The sequence below is a fragment of the Mugil cephalus genome, chromosome 22 (genome assembly GCF_022458985.1).
Source record: "Mugil cephalus isolate CIBA_MC_2020 chromosome 22, CIBA_Mcephalus_1.1, whole genome shotgun sequence".
NCBI lineage: Eukaryota > Metazoa > Chordata > Actinopteri > Mugiliformes > Mugilidae > Mugil > Mugil cephalus.
In genome coordinates this window covers 18,788,286-18,800,524 of record NC_061791.1, presented here as the reverse complement: position 1 = coordinate 18,800,524, position 12,239 = coordinate 18,788,286, and the positions used below count along the sequence as shown (strand labels likewise).

At 43.0% G+C, this 12,239-nt stretch overlaps 1 protein-coding gene across 11 annotated transcripts in view; it reads left to right on the top strand.

Moving 5' to 3' along the window:
• plekha5 (pleckstrin homology domain containing, family A member 5) overlaps nucleotides 1-12,239 on the top strand; it is a 183,435-nt gene that overhangs the window by 109,346 nt on the left and 61,850 nt on the right. For all 11 annotated transcript variants that reach the window (XM_047574960.1, XM_047574958.1, XM_047574957.1 and 8 more), the window contains one exon: nucleotides 11,779-11,862. In XM_047574960.1, the coding sequence (XP_047430916.1) occupies nucleotides 11,779-11,862 (84 nt within the window). The remainder of the gene's footprint in view (nucleotides 1-11,778; nucleotides 11,863-12,239) is intronic.

Below are 12,239 nucleotides of genomic sequence, written 5' to 3'. Positions count from 1 at the left end.
TCGCTGTAATGGATCATTAATAGCAGGTCTTGAAGCAGTCTACCACTGCCCTCTATGTGAGTGACTCATCAGCCAAACACTTGAGGTGTGAAAATGTGAAATTAGTGGTTATTTTGTTCTGGCTGAAGACCAGAAGGGGGAAGATATCGCCGGCCTTTTTTATGCACTCAGAGGCTGCGGGCATCGAGGCTAACTGCGGCTGGCGGGACCGACGATTGATTGTGATAGGTGGGGAGGAAATGTGGAGTGGCGGATAGGAGGAGGAAGATATGTCTTCTGTTCCTCACAGATTTCTCTGGATTCTTTCTTCGGCGGAATCCTCGGCTGGCTGACAGCACTCAACTCCAGGGAGCTTCATCACAATCTCAATCCCATCAGCCATCTGTCGCAGTTACCAATAGCAACAGGGGCTACTACAGGAGTGTGATAGAAATATGAGTGATGTGCTTTGTGTGCAGCCAGTCCTCGGGCTTGTTGTTTGCTGTTATGTAACCCAAGGTTATTTGTTAGAAGCAGCTAAGAGGCTCAACGTGTGCACTGGTGTCCACTGGCTACTCTCTTCATTACTGCTTGCTTGGACAGAAAGCAAATATTGTTTGTCCCAGAACCAAGGTCGACATGATTTAACGTAGAAAGCACGCAACATTTAGAGGGAGTCCAAGTAAAATACATGATAATATTATAATGATAGTCACATTATATGAAGAACATAGATATTTTCCATATCAGCTTATTCAGTAGCTCAACAGGATGACACAATTCAGGCGATCAAGAAAAAAGCCATAAAATCTGCTAATTGAAGTGTGCAAGCAATTTGTTAAGTGTTTAAGCGTTAGGGGAAATATACTGTAGGTGTATTTGTGAATTTTACACAAAGCCAGGTGAGCTGTGTCTTAATGCGAATCACCTTCTGATTGTAGCGCCATATGTACAATATTAATGGCTCATCTCATCTATGTCTCAGACTAATGGCAGCTGGATGAGATAGTTAATTTAACATTTTAAATTTTCCTTTTATAGTTGTTTAATTTGATTATTTCAGTGAGGTTTCAGCGAGTTAACGATTCAGAGCAAGACGTTGGGATACCAACATGAAATGCATTTTCCTCCGAAGACATCTCAGGCTGACTATAGTTGGGCAAGGTTTTAGGTTTTTTCGTTTGTAAAACTACAAATCACCCAAATGTGAGATACAAATCAGTTGCTTTAACCAACGCATAAGTAAGTGGACTCAAATTAAATTGCACTCCACAAATGTTGGTATTCATGAATAATTCTGCTCAGACATGACCCACAGGTGAAGAGATTTGTCCGACAGCACAGTGTGCGTCTGAGCTAACCCGATTAAGACTCTTCCCCTCCGTAATAACGTAAGGGAGGAAATGCTTTGTGATTGTGCAACAAAGGCGATTTGTCTTGCTGGCGGGTCCTGGTGTCAGAGTGGAGTTTTGGCTTGTCGCAGTTCGAGTGTGTCGGTACGGTCGTCCAGACATCTTTGTGCGAGCGGAACCGCACATTAGCTCAACGGGCCAAGTTGTTGTCTGAGGTGAAGCCTGCTCATTGTGCCGAGGGGTTTCTGCGCGGTGAAACATTAGGGGAAGTGGAAGGAATATTCTCAGCCATTATGTAATGTGAACAAAAGCACAAAATCTGCTGACCATGATAACAATACTTCTAGTCTATATCCTCCAGCGACCGCCTCCACAGGGCAGGTAGAATAACAGATGTGCTCTTAAATCGTCATCACTCCCTGTTTTTCCCATTCGGCCAAACTAATTAAGTCAGGCTGAAATCAACTTCCATCAGCTTCGGCTGCAGTGCATTTATCAGTCTTAACTGCTTTCTATTGTTGATTAGGCTCAGCCTTCATTGATTGCGTTTCCATGGACACCAGTATCCTGGATATGAGGCTTATCCTGGTTTGGATCATAAATGGAACACACAGAAATAGAGTTAGTCATGCCCCTGTTTGTCATGTTTGCAACACAAACCAGCTCTAATGAATGAAAGATACCAAGGATATGCAGTATACGCCGATCAGGCATAACATTAAAACCACTGACAGGAGAAGCAAATAACATTCACCATTTTGTGACGATTCATTGTTCTGCTGGGAAGCTTTTAGACCTGGTAAAAGTGGATGCTACTTAGACATGTATCACCCACATACACCAGACCACACGCCCCCACCCCATAGCAACGACACTCCTTGATGGCAGCAGCCATCAAGCGGGACACAGAGACAATTCACTAGCTCCCAAACTAATCAAGTATCTGTGAGATGATCCACAGAGGCCCCGCCTCTTAACCCATAGGACCCAAAGAGCCCCACTAACAACACTGTTTCAGAGTGTGTGCTTCTGAGGGTGTCACAGGACACCCTCAGAAGGTCCATGTCCATGTCCATTCTCTGATGAGTCACAACTAGCAACACCTACACAATATTAGGAAGGTGGTCAGGATGTAATTCCTGATTTGTGTATGTTAACCAAAGCTGCTCCCTACCTCCCCCAGATGTTGGCCCTGCAACATGGATTTGGTTTGTCTCATTGTGGGACCAGTGTCAACATCACCCTCTTCTGTAGTGGTTTTGTGTCCACCTTGACTCGCTGGTCAAGAACCTGGCGCCTGGAATAGGTCAGTGTTTTACGGCTGCTTCCCATCTAAATTGCAGTGTAGTTGTTTGTTCATTACAGACAGACAAAAAAGAGCTGCAAGTAGCCTGCTGTGGTCAGAAACTGGGTTAAGAGCTGCAGCTCGTAGACTGTAAATAACCACGGACATCGCAGCGACATGTACAGAGGCAGAGTTTTTCAGAGGTAAAGTGATGCGTCTTGTCAGGGCGTACAACCTCATGTATTTCACATTCCGTCATTATTTATTAACTGGGATTCAGGTTAACATCGTAGAACTTGTTCACTGCATGGGGAATCCACTCATGGATTGCTCCGACTTAGTTAGCAATTTACACTTAGAGATTTATGAGAGGTGGTGTTAATAAAATTCATGTAGCACTTCCCTTTTCACCCGTGCTTTGGATAGTATTTTTTGCATATTCTGATCCTGTCATGACTTCAGCATGCACACCGAGTTCTTAACATATACGTGCACTGTAATTAATATCGCACATAACAGAACATCTGTTTCTCTTGTCGTACGATGTTAATTGGATTAGATTTCTGTCATTAAATGTGTGTTCATTATTGTTGAGTGGTGATTGGCAGTGTTCAGGCAAGCGTTTTTCTTCACGCTCGATGAAGACTGTGTCATTACGTCACCTCTTCAGAGAAAAATCTGTTTCTCGTGAGTCACCGTCAAGAGGATTCAGTTGTGGACAAAAATACACTATGTGCATACGCCTGGCAATTGCTCGGTCCACTCATTACTGTCAGCAGAAGCAGCCATGCAGCATTTTAAAAATGGAAAAATATAGTTTCAGGCATTGTTTTTTTCTAATACACGGGACGGGTTACTGCAAAAAGAGGAGGGAGGAATGAGAGAAAAGCAGGGAAGCTAAAAGGTCAGAGGTGATGGAGAGAAGCAGATCAAGGGCTGGCAGACGGAGAGAGACCTAATTGAGAAGGCAAAGGAGAAAATGAGAAGGAAAAGGTTACAGAGGGGCGAGTGGGAAGAAAGAGAGAAAGAGAGAAGCGGATATGAAGAGAAAACTAAGAGTTGAGGTGTAGGGTGGGGGGGCGAGTAAAGAAAAGGAGCGAGGGAGGGAGGAAGAAAGGAAAGGGCGGGGGGGCAGATCTTTCATGGCTGGTGGCCTTTCTGAAAGGTTAGTGGCCTGGCCAGAGGGAGAGAGGAGGTGAATGGCAGACGCTCTGCAGGGAGGGGAGGAAAGCTGTGACCGGGCTGTGGACACGGCGCTTTCTCACACAAGCACGCACGCACGCACGCACACACACACACACACACACACACACACACACACACACACACACACACACACAGGCACGCACACGCAGGGCATATGACCACAGGGCAGCGTTTTCACATGGCATTTAATCCAAGCACGTTCGTCCACACTGAGGACAAATGACATTAAACATTAGCTGACATTTCACATTAGCTAAGCTATTGTTCAAAGTGTGTGTGTTTGTCTTCCTCCATGATACCTGGTGCTGCGTCACGTGCATTTTTTCTCAAAGTCTCCCCGCTCGGCAGCGGCTACGTCCTCTGTGCAGATGTTAATAATGTTAAATTTGTGCTTGTGTGCTGGGTGCAGTTACAGATACAACACCTGCCATTTTCATGTATGGCAGAATAAACTCAAGAGTTTATAATATGAGGGAGAATGACTCAACCTGCCTTAATTAGTTTTAATTGACTGACCAAGAATGTGTTCCTAAGTGCATGTAAATGCTCGCTAATCTTAACCTTCATGCATCAGTTCAGACAAAAATGTCTCGGTCCTTGTTTTTCTTTTTTTCTTTTTCTTTTTTCTGCATAATTCTCTTAAACCACTTCAGCACTTTACTACCAAAAATTCAATAATTAAATAGGAGAAATAATGTTAGCATTTTTAAACGTCAGTCTGAATACATGAAGTCACTGTTGTTTTTTACGAACAAGATAAAAAAGAAAAGGGGTTATTTTCCATAAAACTAACGTTCGGAGGCTGATGATGGATATGACGATATGAAGATTATCTAAAACATTGACTTAATTGCACTGTTCATTTTTGTGTACCATCCAACTACCCTGTTGTGACGATGATGTCTGCCATTATAACTACATTTTTTAATCTCTCAGCCATGACCCAGTATAAACTTTCATTCTGCAGTATTAGGATGTCATTCATGAGAAATATGGCCAAATCTGTCATTTTTAGTGTTCAACACTAAAATCAGCCCTTTCCCCATCATATGGCCTACACATAAAATGTTTATTTCATTAGTTTTTGTGCTTGTGTTATTGAGCTTAGCAGGCTAATTTCTGTGTGTTGCTGGCTGGATGGAAGTGACCCTTAGACCTTTTGGCTTTCTAATATATTGAAGCCCAGCTACAATATATGCTCTGTTGTCAAGACGATGCGCGTTATTCCTTTCCTCTTGGGAGTGCTCAGAATGTTCGGTTACAGTGTTTCTTGTGTACAGTTTCTCTATGACGTAAATGGCAATTTTGTAAATCTGTATGTGTTTATCGGATGACAGCACATTCAAGCATAACACAGTGTTTGATTAGCTTGCCAGCTTTCTTATTCAAAATCTGAGGCTTCTGTTGAGACAGATTTAGGTTACAAATAAAAAAAAAATTAAAATCTAATGAAACTGTAAGCATTTTTATGACGTTTGAATGTGCTCTTTTTGATTTTGAGAAAACCCAGTGTGCCTCCTGCATCCTGCTGGGGATGGCTGCTGCCATGAATGCCAGGTCCCAATGTTTCCCAGCAGAACATTGAATTGTCACCCCTGCAGTGTGTCTATACCCCATCAGCAGAAGGAATATTCCCTCTTGCTACCCCTCTTCTATCCTTCCTTTTAACATGGGCATGGAAATGAACACTTGCTTTAACCACTCTATGGTTTTATCCAAGCATGAAAATATAAAGGAAATACGTCTCTGAAGCTTCACTTCTTATCTTTGAAATTAAAATGGTGTGATAAAGGCCTCAACAATCAACATGTACACTCAAAGATTTGAACACTAAATTGAATGGGAAGGTGCATCCAAAAATTTCACTGGTAATGTTTGTATTTTATTTTTATTTTCTCACTTATTCTCACTTCATGATTGTGCATTCTTCCATGAATGAGAGCTCCGTCTGCTGGTTGCCAGTGTGGGTGATCTCTGACAAAAAAAAAAGTTCTTTCCTGGGGTGTTCTTGTGGAGCAAATCCAGTTTTTGGAATCCAGGTTGACGTGGTGGGAAGAGCTGACCATGCGGCCCGCAGCAGGAGCTCGCCACAGAATTGTGGGAGGCAAACAGATTCAAACGGCATCGTCTTCCTCTTCTGGCTCACTTTGACGTCTAACTACATCAAAGTCGTGCGGCTCCTTGAATTCAGATAAATGGGAAATATTAGCGTATGAATCATATTATTTTGATGCCCTGCACAACTACAGAGGTTCAGAATGCTGCGAGAGATCTCATCAAAAGATGGAATGATTCTTTGTGAAGCTACAGACATTTTCCCGCCTCACCCAGTTCATTTTCTCCCGACACATTAAAGTTGTAAAAGGACAGAGCAAAGTGTACAGTGCTGTGGTCTTAACAGCACCTTTAAACGTTTTTTTTCTCTCCTCCTCCTTCCTCTTTTCTTTTCTTTTTTTTTTTTTTTGTTTTTTGATGTGGCAGCATCTGAATTGGAAGTGAATGGCAACACACGGGGAAGCTGCTGCGAGGCACTTTCAATTATTCCGTTTGTTTTCTGGCGTCATCCGCCTTTGGCCCCTCGTGTTTACAGTTAGTTTCTCACCTCCTCCCTCTTGTCTCCTCCCGCCTCCGTGTGTATTTTTTATTTTTTTCTCTTTTGACATCTCTGCTTTATTACCAACACAACAATCTGCCTTGTGCCTTAAAAACTAACTCCACCCTTTCTGAGGTAGACTGGGTGGAAGTGACCCTGAGACCTTTTGGTATCTGTCTTTTCTTTTCTCTGCTAATATATATATATATATATATATATATATACATATATATACAGTGGGGGAAATAAGTATTTGATCCCCTGCTGAATTTGTAAGTTTGCCCACTTCCATAGAAATGATCAGACTCTGGTTTTTATGGTTGTTTACTGGTTATGGGTATAGACAGAATATCAATCGAAAATGCATAAAAAACACACAATCTAAAAGTTATAAATTGTTATGTATTTTATTAAGGGAAATAAGTATTTGATCCCCAACAATTCACTTAGAATTCAGGCTCCTACAGATTGGCTGGTGCGCATGTGGCACACAGCTGTGCTCAGTCAACTAATTACCAATACTCCTGATCTTAACTCGTCATGTATATAAAGCACACCTGCTCTAAGAATCAGTTTCTTACATTCCAACTTCTACAGCACCATGGGCAAGACCAAAGAGCTGTCAAAAGATGTCAGGGACAAGATTGTAGACCTGCACAAGGCTGGTATAGGTTACAAAACCATCAGCAAAAGGCTTGGTGAGAAGGTGACAACTATTGGTGCCATTATTCGCAAGTGGAAGACCCATAAAAGGACCATCAACTGTCCTCGGTCTGGAGCTCCCCGCAAAATCTCGCCTCATGGAGTGAGGATGATGATGAGAAAGGTGAGGGAGCAGCCTAAAACAACACGGCAGGAGCTTGTTAATGATCTGGAAGCAGTTGGGACCTCCGTCACCAAGAAAACAGTTGGCAACACACTGCGCCGTTATGGATTGAACTCTTGCAGTGCCCGCAAGGTCCCCCTGCTCAAGAAGGCACATGTACAGGCCCGCCTTAAGTTTGCCAGTGAACATCTAAATGACTCAGAGAAGGCTTGGGAGAAAGTGCTGTGGTCTGACGAAACCAAAGTTGAGCTATTTGGCATTAACTCGACCCGCCGTGTTTGGAGGATGAAAAAACGTGAGTATGACCCAAAGAACACCATACCCACGGTTAAGCATGGAGGTGGAAACATCATGTTTTGGGGCTGTTTTTCAGCAAAGGGTACAGGGCAACTTCACCGCATTATGGGGCCAATGAATGCAGCCATGTACTGTAACATCTTGGACAAAAACCTTCTTTCCTCAGCAAGAACACTGAAGATGCCTCGTGGGTGGGTTTTCCAACATGACAGTGACCCAAAACATACTGCCAGGACAACAAAGGAGTGGCTCAAGAAGAAGCATATTAAGGTCATGGAGTGGCCTAGTCAGTCTCCAGACCTTAACCCGATCGAAAACCTGTGGAGGGAGCTGAAGCTCCGAGTTTCCAAGAGGCAGCCAAGAAACTTGAAGGATTTAGAGACTGTCTGTAAAGATGAATGGGCCAAAATCCCTCCTGCGCTGTGTGCAAACCTGGTGACCAACTACAAGAAACGTCTCATCGCTGTGCTTGCCAACAAAGGTTTCTCTACAAAGTACTGACTTGTGTTGTGCTTGGGGATCAAATACTTATTTCCCTTAATAAAATACATAACAATTTATAACTTTTAGATTGTGTGTTTTTTATGCATTTTCGACTGATATTTTGTCTATACCCATAACCAGTAAACAACCATAAAAACCAGAGTCTGATCATTTCTATGGAAGTGGGCAAACTTACAAATTCAGCAGGGGATCAAATACTTATTTCCCCCACTGTATATATATATGAAAGACCTTTAAATGCTCTGTTGCTATAGTTAAAATTATTCCCTTCATCTTCACTCACAGTGTTCTGGCTTTAGTGTTTCTTGTGTATAATTCCTCTAAGTGAGTGGCAATTTCTGCAATCTATATGAAAAGCTTTTACAGGTTGACAGCATATTCAAGCAGAACGTAGCGTTCGATTAATTTTGCCAGCTTTCTTATTCAAATTCTAAGGCTTCTGTTTGGTTCCCAAAAAAATCTGATGGAACTGTGAGCATCTTATGAGGTTTGAATGCGCTCTTTGTGATTCTCAGAGAACCAGTGTCTACTGTGAGTCAAGGTGGCTCAGGCAATCTTTTGAGTCTTATCACAGCTGCGGCAGGCCTTGCGGAGGAGCGGCGAGGACGTGACTGAAGTCGAAATTGGATAAGGCGCAGCTCGCGCAGAGTGGAACCCGGTGCGAGCTACGCCGTGCGATTTGCCTCGCCGCGCGTCTGAAACTGAGCGCAGTGGCGCTTGACTTTTGAAAGGCCGCTTCATGTTGGGGCTGAAAGCCCGTTGAAAGCCGCTGTGATGGTTTAGTCACCAGTTGTCATTTTTTTTATCATAAAAATTTGCTCCTTCGCTGTGCCGCCTTGTTATCGGAGCCTGATGCAACACTGCTTTTTCAACTTTGCCCATGTTTTAGTTTTTTTCTTTAAGAGGAAACCTGTCACGGTGACGCAGGATGGAACTGATGTGCTTTGCTTATTATGCCTGTGTATATTTGACAAAACAGACGGCGGAAAGGATAACCAGAATATTTACTTTATATGTGTATATATATATATATATATATATATATATATATATATATATATATATACACACTGATCAGCCACAACATTAAAACCACTGACAGGAGAAGTAAATAACATTGATCATGTAGAACCCACCCAGACCAGACCAGACACCCCACCCCATAGCAATGATACGGTTTAGGTTTAGAAGAAGAATAGCACAATGTTGACCTGGCCTCCAAATTCACTAGATCCCAGACTGATCAGGTATCAGTGGGATGATCCCCTCAACCCATAAGACCCAAAGGCCCCCACTAACAATATTCTGTTGCCAGACACCACAGGACACCCTGAGAAGACCCATGTCCATTCTCTGATGAGTCACAACAGTTTTGAAGGAACAAGGGAGACCTACACAATACTAGGAAGGTGGTCATAATGTCTGTTTTGGAGACGCAAGGATGACTTACACAATCTAAGGAATAACATTATTCCCAATATAATGTTATACCTGGTGTATGTGCATAGTGTAAGCCTCTTCTCCAGTCACAGTGAACCTGAGTAGCAGAGCTTGTGAGGTAGTTTGAACCCAGTAGGAGCCTCCCTCCCTCCCTCCCTCTCCTGACTCATCTCATCTTGTGCACATCTGGCATACCCAGATGCGGGTGTGAAAGCGGTGTACACTCTAGGCTCCATCTGCTGTTAACACATGCTGACCCCCCACCACACTCCCTCAATGAGTGTATTTGAGGATTCACGCTCAGAGCAGAGGCTTAATCTGTGACGATTCATAGTTTGCTGTTTACTGTGGTGAGAAGCGACTGATGTCTTTATATTTGGACAGCTGTTGATTTGTGTTAATGAAAAGGTGCCTCTATAGGCGTTGTTTTTTTCATTACCATAGGCCTTGAGCCACTTGTAAGGATCAACTGAAAACAATCTACCAGATTTTAAAACCAGTTGGCATCACATCTCTCCTCTCTATCTCTAAACGTGCACATTACATGATGTGAACATAACACACACTCAAGTTATTTTGCTTAGGAAATTTTTCATACACCACCTCACATGATCACATGATGAGCCTGAGGTGCAGAAATCTGAATGAATGTGGATGGAAAAACAAATCTTTTAACAGCAGAATGGCGGCTAATGTTAGCGGTGTCACAGTCAGCTGATCTGTCTCCTTGCAGGCCTGTTTCTGTCTTTGGCTGTTATGAAAGTACTGACGCATTCATCCAGTCATGTTAATCCTAAAGCATCTTGCTTGATATTGGTGGGGACGGACCTATGAGTTGCAATAGGTTCAAGAGTGGAATGTAAAACATCATATGACCACATAACCTGGGCCAAATCTTGGTCCAGTGCTATATCTTGACTCTGGAGTAGATTTTTCCTGCAACTGTCTCAGAGAAACTGGGATCCGTCCTGAATCAGTCTGTTTTAATGGCCCCTGTAACCGAATAAAAAAAAGCTTTTGCTTCTTCCGTTTAATGCGAAATGTCTTGAGCAGTGGCATTTCATCACTTTCAATCGATTGACTTGGAGAAAAAAAATCAACATTTGTAAATAAACGTGTGTCCTAATTTTGTTGTTTTAATTAGTGCTTGCTACCAGTTTCATTGCCGACCGTGTGTGCCACCGCCTCTGGGGTTTGGATTTGACTGTGTCAGCATTTGCGTCAACTCCTCTCGATCTATTAAAGAGAGTCTGTCCCACATTCGCTCTCAGCTCTGTTGTGTGCGCTTGAGCGTGTGTGCGCGATGCAGATCCGGATTAGTTCAGGAGGTCTTTGTGTCTGCATTACAAACTTTTCTGTAACTTCAGGGTCGATAAAAAAAAAAAAAAACTAAAAAACAAAAAACAAGTTACTCCTATGTCTGGTGGGAAGGAGGTGAGAGAGTCAGCAGTTTTCATGTGATTCAGCATCTGGTCCCAGACACAAACAGTTAGAAGAAGAAAGTGGGGAAACTAGGAGAAGATGACAGGGTAAATGATGAAATAGAGAGGTACAGGCCAAAAGACAAGGGAAAAGGAAGTATAGTCAATGTAGGTATAGTGTACTATAAGGCAGAAATGGAGAAAGGGAAAGATCACAGTTGAGAGTACAAGGTGAAAGAGAAATAGGTAAAGCATATACAAAAAAAACCCCACAAATATAATTGCTGTGTTACAGTTTTTTTACATATATATGTATGTCCTATACGCTTGCTCAACTCAATAACTCCATAGCTGGAAAGAGGATGCGTGTCAGACAAGGAAGGAAAGAGAGAGAGAGAGAGAGAGAGAGAGAGAGAGAGAGAGAGAGAGAGATGGTCTATCAGTTCACTGTTCTTGCCGTAGTCACTCGCTCACCACCCAGCCTGCCGTGGACTGATCTGGAGTAGGTTCTTCACATCTGCCCGGGCTTTTATTTTGGAGGGGACTGGAAGCTCCCTGTTGGCCGCTATTTTTTGAAGCCGGACGCCATGCTGAAGTTTAGCGTCACGCACGGCTCCAGGTGCGTGAGCGAGGGTGCTGTGACGCCGAGGTGTGTTGGTGCAGTGCATTTTTCGCCGTTCAGCCTGCGTCTGCAGGGAGCTGATCTGCTTCTTTTCGGTTCACGATGCAGAGTTGTTTTAGCTGGCAGTATAGACTCCTACTTCAGTTCATGTTTGATATTTGTCTCGTCGTCTTCTGGTTTGTGTTCATTTCACATTGATTTGAATTACTCTGCTAATGCTCTCTTTTTTGCTATTTCTCTCTTTCTCCCACAGCCACAATGAGCGAAAGGTGACTTGTAAGCACCCGGTGTCAGGCATCCCCTCCCAAGACAACTGCATCTTTGTCGTGAATGAACAGTAAGTCTCTCTGCGCTGTGACACACCCACACTCATACATTGTGCGAAACCTCGATGTATGCTTTGATTTCAAAGGCCCAGAGGAAGCGGTTATAAGACGATTCATTCGCTAAACAACTGTTTCAGCTGTGCTGTGCAGCTGTGACATCATGTGAATGCAATGTGTGAGGATGCTGATCAGGAGGAACAGAAGATGTCTTTGAATGTCCGAGACACAGGGTTCTGGTTTTAACTGAGAGAAACAAGAGAAAAAGTAGGGGTTTTTTTCATTTATTTTCACAGGCAGTAAAAAGTAGGGATATAATTAAACGAAAACACATAATTAATTACCAAAGACACTGGCATAACCAGTATTGCAGCACGTTAATCAACAAGGC